Below are 7,936 nucleotides of genomic sequence, written 5' to 3'. Positions count from 1 at the left end.
ATAATAGGGGGTTTAAGCAGCGCTGGTAAGCTTGCTTTCCAGCAAAACAAGCTTATCAGTTTAAGCGAAACCTTCCTGCCTTACTCAAGTATTATTGCGCAGCAAAAAAAGACATGCACCCAAGAGAAGAAGACACACGTCCTTACGTCCGTGTCTTTTTTTGTTGCGCAATAATACTTGAGTAATGGATTACCAACTTGCCCGGAATGCTGCTCTCATTAACTTCCTCTCTCCCCTTAATAAGGCCGACGTAATAATTCTCTAAAAACCTCCCAGTGTGTCGTAAACTAATACTATCGCATGTCGAACGATTTCCTCACGTTTGCTCTTCAGTCGTGAAAGAAGAAGGTACAGTTACCGTCCTAATTAACACAAACATGGCTTAGGAGCGTTTTTGTTTCCACTTCGGAGGATGCTGGAGATTTCTACTTGGGGCGCCTTGATGGGCGGTGCTAGCTTGTTGTAGTATACTTTCCTTGAAAAAAGAAAATCAATGTTTGTTCCATGCAAATAGGCGTTTGCTAAAATTTAAGTTAAGTTTAAGTTCTGGGGCTTTACGTGCCAGAGCACGACCTGTTTTCGAGGCACGCCGTAGTGAGGAACTCCGGATCAATTTTAACTACCTGGGGTTCCGTAACGTACGCCCAATTCACGGAACGCGGCTGTCTTTGGCGTTGCGCCCCATCCGAATGCGACCTGGGATTAAAACCCGTCACCTCCAGCTCAGCAGTGCAATGCCACAACCACGGGGCTGTACGGCGGCGGGTTCTTGCGAAAGATGAGCCGCCGTATGTGTTTCTTCATCGTATGACTGCGGCTGTCGGCATTACTATTTGGGTAACACGAACTTACCGTTCGCACCTATTTATATCCTCGTGCTGATTTACGTAAAAGAATGGTGGTGTCTGGCTTACAAACCCATAACAAGCCAAGCGAGAAGGGAATTGAAGGCCACGGAGAGTGCGAGAAAACAAAAGAAATAAAAAAAGGAAAAGCAATGTGCGCTTGCAGAGCAAACAGCCACTTCGTGTGCACTGCACATATATGCCAAGAAGAGGAAAGTGAAAAGGTCACCGCTGAGAGCGGGCACAAGGGCGACTGTGATTGAACCAACACCAAACCGGTCCCCCGTACGATACGGTATACTTTCTCTGCCGCGACTATTTCTCTAGATTGCCGATTGTAAAGGCTGACACGGCACCCGAACGACACGGTGAGTGGCTGGCTGCTCTGAGCAGTTTTTCTCGAGCGTGTGCAACACAACGCGCATCCCAGCGGCAGAAGTCCTTTGCTACAATAGCAGCGCCTGCATACAGTGCAGAACTCACGTCGCCCCTATGCGCATAGTATGGGAAAACGGTGCTGGCCAGGAGCTCCAGTGTGCAGCTAAAATATTCTGACACCGTCCGGCTAATAGGGACGCGCCACAAGAATGGCGCGGCACTTCTTTTTTTAGTGATAACAGACGCGGCACTATATCAACGTTTGCTTTAGCCCCGATGCGTATATACAGCCCAGCATGGCCCAGCTTTGTCCCTGGTCATGCACTTCGAGAGGAGCGTATACACGCGCTTCTCCTTCTGGAGGGCTAGCGCCCGCTCAGGTCTGAAGATGGAAACGTCTGCTTCAAGATGAGCGGACAGCTTGTACACGCGAAATCGCGGCATGTGCTGCTGAAAACCGTTTGGCCCGTTATAGCAAGGTGGTGTGCTTGGGCGCTGCCGTTGGCGTCCGAAGTATCGGCGTCGCAGGTTGCCCATACGGAGTGCGGGTTTCTTAAGGATTAGCACACCAACTTCTTGCGACTGAAGTTATTTATCTGAGCCGAAAATTTAGTTATATGCGTTTTTTTACTGCATCTTTATTGAAACAGGCTGATAATTTGGAACATATTGATGAGTTTTTGTTGTCTCCACGTATGTAACTTCCACGTTTCGTCTGTGAGCATCACTCAGCTACAAGGAGGGAGATCGACCGTTTCACGTGCACTGTGCTTGGAAATACCCATCCAGCTTCGAAGTTAACCTGACTTAAAGAATTACAGATAAAAGTTAAAGGAAAAGTAGAAAATCCGCTACATTCAGTTACTGGCGCTGCTGGAAGCAATCACACAATTATGTACCAATACTTTCTTCTTTCTTACTCAAACGGACCTCTTGCTAGGCGCATGGCCACAGAGTTGGCAGACGACAGAGACAATGCGTGCACTTTCACGTTTCCTAGGTGACACGGGCCTGGACTCACGCCTGTGATACCAGTTGTGTAATGTGTCCTTCACTTCGTTCCTCCCATTATCATCCCCCATTGTGACCCTTTTTCTTCCCCTCTTCCCCTTCCCTTACGTAGAGTAGCAGGCCAGATGCTCCATTATCCGGCTGACCTCTCTACATTTTCCAATCATTAAAATACTTCTTTTTTTACACTCAAGAAGTAGTAAACTTTTAGAACACGCCAAATTGATAATGTCCTAAGATTTGTGCAACACGTGTTAAAGGTACTGAATTTGTATAGTTCTTGTGATTGTGTGGTGTTATCCTGATTGTTTGAACTCTGGCAGAGTCTCACAATAAGGCTAAGGAGGCAGACTAAATTAGATTAGAGCGGTAGAGATCAATATTCTAAATGTCTCTGTACATTTTCTCGAAATAATTAAGAAAATTGTGCTTCGCTCAGAAAGAATAAGACAAAGATTCGTATTTAAATATCATGCTCAAATGTAGGCATTGATTACGCCATTGTAATATCAGAGGAACTTCTCTCTCTCTCTTTCTCTCTTTCTCTCTGTATATATATATATATATATATATATATATATATATATATATATATATATATATATATATATATATATATAGTTAGTTTTAGAAACGAAGGTGCACACTTACGGAAATTGCATCTTTCATGGTTTTAACGTTTCGGCCGTCGCACGGCCTTCGTCAGAATAAAAACCTTTATTCTGACGAAGGCCGTGCCACGGCCGAAACGTTAAAAACATTAAAGATGCAATTTTCGTAAGTGTGCACCTTCGTTTCTAAAACTACCTATGCACCGGACCTACAGAACTTCTCATTAAATTACATATATATATATATATATATATATATATATATATATATATATATATGTGTGTGTGTGTAGACCTTTGCCCGCAACTAAAAGTCACTGCGGTCGTGAAGAAATCCCCGGCAGTCGCGTTCTCAAACTGGCCTCCAACCGTCTTCTTCTTTCTTCTCGCGTGACACCTCGTGCGTCTGGCGCATGCGAGCCGGGTTCAACCGGCTACCCGTGCCACGAAGGTCGCTGCCTGTTGTTGCTGAACACCACGGTACGGTGGGCACAGTGTTCAATACAAAGGGCGCGCAACTTAAATGTTACCAAGGAGTCATAATGGTTCAGGAGGAGACCTTTCAGTCGTCGTTAATAACCAGAACTCTGTGGCTGCAGATTAGCGTCTTTCTACCCAATAGTTCGTTTTTATTAATGATCTTTTAACTAACACGTCCCAGAAGTCAGCAATATCTACGACGTCGTGGGGGGGCTTGTGCGGGCATGTCATGGGAGCGGCGCTACTCGTATTTCATTTTTACGTCACTTTCTCTTTGCCAAGCCTTGGCTTACGGCAACACTGAACTTGTTTGTACTCCAGAATATTAGGGATTATTATTAACATTTCTTTTTAACGTCCTTGAGCAAAAAATTCTCTCTGCCATTACCGCTGAAGTTTCCTCTCGAGCTTCTAAGGCATATGCCATTCTCTTTTAACCAAATGGCAGAAATTGCCACGTTGCTCCGTGGGCCGTACGCAGACAGACACGCGCAGTATAACTGTTCTCGAGGCTGAACACAGAACTTCTGGAAGTACCCGCCGTGGTTGCTTATTGGCTATAGTGTTGGGCTGCTAAGCACGAGGTCGCGGGATCGAATCCCGCCCACGGCGGTCGCATTTCGATGGGGGCGAAATACACTATCCTCTGTTCGCACAAAGAATGATCTGTCATTCCAGTAGCTGAATATCCATTGAAGATTCACCGACGATCACGATGCTTCCTAATGCGAACATAGAGCGCAGCTGTTTAGGTGTTTTGAATTCGCGATATATTATGGCAAAGTGTTTTATTCTGAAGGACAAGGTGGTCTCGGCAGCGGCGCAGGGTCTCTGCTCTGGCAGCTCGTTTAGCAGCAGCGGCACACGAAGCATTTCCACGGCTTGCGTCGATCATTGTTCAGAAAGAGAGCGTAAACGCAGCGACGCCTTGCTCGCGCCGAGCGCATTATCTAGCGGGATCGGCGCCCCGGGCGAAGTAGCGTATGCGCAGTGGGTCCAAAGCCCACGCCAGCGCTTTGTTTCCGCCCTGGCTGCATGCCTGGTCGTGCCGACACTCCACTTTCCTCCTCATTCTTTTCGCCGCGCCCTCCTCCGCTTTTCGCCTCCTGGTTGCGCTGACACCTCCTCTCCGCTTTCCTCCTCGCGTCTCTTGTCCCCCCGATGACCTCCGCACTCGCTTTCATTCTGCGCTGAGCTCGTTCGCTCGGTTACGCCGACGCCGAGACTAGCCGCAGAAACGGGCACCCAGAGCTGCGCTCTAAAACAAGACCTCCTAGGCCGACATCGATCAAGGCGTACAGGATGGCTCGATAACTTATATTGTCATAAACGCCTTTAACGTCTAGGAACGTTGCTGCTTACAGTCTGCTTAACCCTTTTGATGAACGGACGAGACAAGACCTACGACGTTGTCTATAGAAGAGCGTTGAGAAGCAGTACTGAAGTAGCCCTTCAGCTTTGCCAATGCTGCTTAAACAGTATATATGTACTACTCAATAATAATCAATTTAGCAGGAGTGAAATCTCACTGCAGTTGATTTTTAAATCGAAGCCTCCACGATGTTTATTGTAACCATGGCCTAATGTGGCAATGTTTCAGGAGAACCACCGCAGCTACAGAATGCTGGCAGACACCGAGGAACTGCTGCCAGCTCATCTGGAGGAAAGAGCGCGAACGGAATTGAACGAGACGTCCCAGCGGCGAGCTGAGGCCCTCGAGGAACTACGTGCGTTGGTCGACGGTGAGTTTCATTTACGCAGCGATTGCTTCAGATCTTTGCACGGCCTATATTCTACGGTATGACCTTGCACACCACTGTTACGCCCCTGCTCTGTGCTAATTCGCTTCACCGACGGCGTCTCGGCCGCCGTGAACAAAGAAGCGCTACTGTTAGGCGCGGCCCGCGGGGTTGCGTGAGCTGTGAACGAACGCTCTCGAACGTTCGCCGTGGGGCAGGTCCAGTTAGCTATGCCTTTTGTTTGCCTGTGATATGATCATAATGATGGCTTCGCAGAAAAGCGCTTGTCGCTTTTCAAGTTTCATTAGAATGAATCATTAGCTTGGGTTCACATTACTTTCTTAGTGTCCTCTGAAAGACTTATGTGTGGTATGCGTCTAAGCTTCTTGAGTTGTCAAGTAGGCAAATATTATGTCATGCAGGGGTACTTACGTTTTGTGCAGTAGTATGCAAAACTGTGCATTCGTAGGGGTTCTCGGACAATTAGGAATACTTGTATTTCGTTGGGCAACTGGAGTGCATACTCATTTTCTGTGGCTTCTTGGACTCATGTGCAGAACTTTGTGTTTATGCTGTGAACTTATTCGGTATTTTTCGCCAGATTTCATCACTTAATCTTGTTTGCCAAGCCACGAGCAGTAGCCTGTGCCACCTAATGACGCCATCCTCTCCTATTGCATCATGTCGATAACAATAAAAAAAATTGAATGAAAGTTTGTAATTGCAGGTTGAGTTGTGAGGCCATAGACCCAGGAAGTTCCTTCTTTATTGCTTGCTGTCTTTCTTTATTTGAGAGAGATACAAGATTTAATGATATACTGGAGCAACAGTTGTGTTCAGTGCGAATAATTGGCGCAGGGCTATGGGGTTCCTCACAAATTTGTTTGAAGCCTTGTCTAAATAAAATCTTTGTTAACAGAAAGCATATTTGTCGTTACCATTGCATTCAATGATCCCACATTTTAGTATGCGAGGCTTAATAGAAAATCCTGTAGACCACCTTTGCTTCTTAAGTGTGGCGGTTATGGGACATAGAATTTTCAATAGGGTGGCCATCTTGCATTATGACATGAGCAGCACGCCAGCCAGTATATCGTAACTGGGATGGGGTATAACAAAATTACTTCCATTTCCTTGTCTTCATTCTTCCCTCCTTACCATCTTGCATTATGACAAGCAGCACGCCAGCCTGTATATCGTAACTGGGATGTGGTATAACAAAATTACTTCCATTTCCTTGTCTTCATTTTTCTCTCCTTTCTTACTGCGTTTAATTCCGTGTCTCATATGTTCGTCTCCTACTGCAGGCGAAGCAATGGTGCTAAAGTCAAGAACAGATCCACTGTTCCTACTCCGCTTTCTGAGGGCCAGAAAATTCAACACACCCGCTGCGTTCCAGTTGCTTTGCAACTACTACAGAATGCGGTTCGAAAATCCCGACTTGTACCAGAATCTGTACCCTTCAAGCGCCAAGGAAGTGTTCGACCTACAATGTCTCGGTTTTCTCGAGGACACCGATCCGGAAGGTCGCAAAGTCTTCTTCCTGCGAATGGGTAAGATAGGCCGGAGAAACGTCTTGAAAGCACTGCTGCTTGGCGAATCAGAACGCGGACGAAAAGCAAATAGTCTTATAGAGCCAAAAAATTGACCTTTAATTATAGCTGTCTTTGATTCAACTAGAGGTTCGAATTTCTCATTTAAATATCCTCAATCTTTAGTCTCAGCATTGTTATTATATGGAGGGGAGATAGATAGATAGATAGATAGATAGATAGATAGATAGATAGATAGATAGATAGATAGATAGATAGATAGATAGATAGATAAATATATATATATATATATATATAGATAGATAGATAGATAGATAGATAGATGAAAGACAGAGAGATTAAACAGAATAACTCTCCAGTTGGGTACTTATATTTGAGGGTAGGGGGTAGGGGCGGCTGTGGAGAAAGTGTTGAAATATGAAAAGAAAAGAAGAGAATAATTAAAAAAATTGTCCGCATGAAGGCGCCTGACATTGGTTGTAGTATTCACATATTCCAGATGCTTAAAAATGAAAACACCGGTGCTTTTATTAAAGGAGCTCAGGTTTACTTCGGCAAGGACCAGAGTCTAACCCACCACGGTTGCTTAGTGGCTATGGTGTTGGGCTGCAGAGCACGAGGTCGCGGGCTCGAATCCCGGCCACTGCGGCCTCATTTCAACGGGGGAAAAATGCGAAAACACCCGTGTACCTAAAGTTAGGTGGACGTTAAGAACCCCAAGTGGGCCATATTTACGCAGTCCCCAACTAGGGCGTGCCTCCTAATCAGATCGTGGTTTTGGCACGTAAAACCCCATAATTTAATCGGAGTCTACGGACTCTGTTTTATGTAAGTGGTGCTTGTCAAGTCAATGAGCGTGGTACAGAACGCTCTTCCTTGAGCACCGAAAGGAGGAGGTCCACAGAGAAGGTGCCCCCCATATTTGTCTATTTACGCCCACAAACTTCCCATTGCAGGACAGCTGGCCATTGCGGAAGTAGTAGGCGTTTGTGACTACTACTTTGAGACACTGATTGTATATGAGAGTTACGTCACGCCGTTCTAAAGCGTGCGAGGGGTGGATATTAACTTGGGGATCCATAGAACAAGGATATATTAGTTTGTGAATTCCGCTGAATTAAAGTGGGCCCCTGTAAGTTTGTGCGCAAGTGCGCTAAACTTTCCTGCTGCACCCCCTCTTGACGTCAAACTAGCAACGTAGTCGACACTGTCATGGGTAGATCTGCTTGACAATTTCCTGACACCGCAGTGACTTGTCTGCCATTGAAAGATGGTGTCCATTCCATTGTCAACTGGCCGGTGGTAAATTTCTCCTACGT

General features: G+C 45.9%; 1 protein-coding gene across 1 annotated transcript in view; it reads left to right on the top strand.

Moving 5' to 3' along the window:
- Nucleotides 1-4,929: 4,929 nt before the first annotated feature.
- The window catches only part of LOC126536775 (uncharacterized), a 41,779-nt gene continuing 38,772 nt past the window's right edge, over nt 4,930-7,936 (top strand). The window contains exons 1-2 of the mRNA XM_055074160.2: nt 4,930-5,067; nt 6,372-6,617. Coding sequence (XP_054930135.1) covers nt 4,947-5,067; nt 6,372-6,617 — 367 coding nt within the window. The 5' untranslated portion in view covers nt 4,930-4,946. The remainder of the gene's footprint in view (nt 5,068-6,371; nt 6,618-7,936) is intronic.

The sequence above is a fragment of the Dermacentor andersoni genome, chromosome 4, assembly GCF_023375885.2.
Source record: "Dermacentor andersoni chromosome 4, qqDerAnde1_hic_scaffold, whole genome shotgun sequence".
Lineage (NCBI taxonomy): Eukaryota > Metazoa > Arthropoda > Arachnida > Ixodida > Ixodidae > Dermacentor > Dermacentor andersoni.
This window is presented reverse-complemented; position numbering and strand designations above follow the sequence as displayed.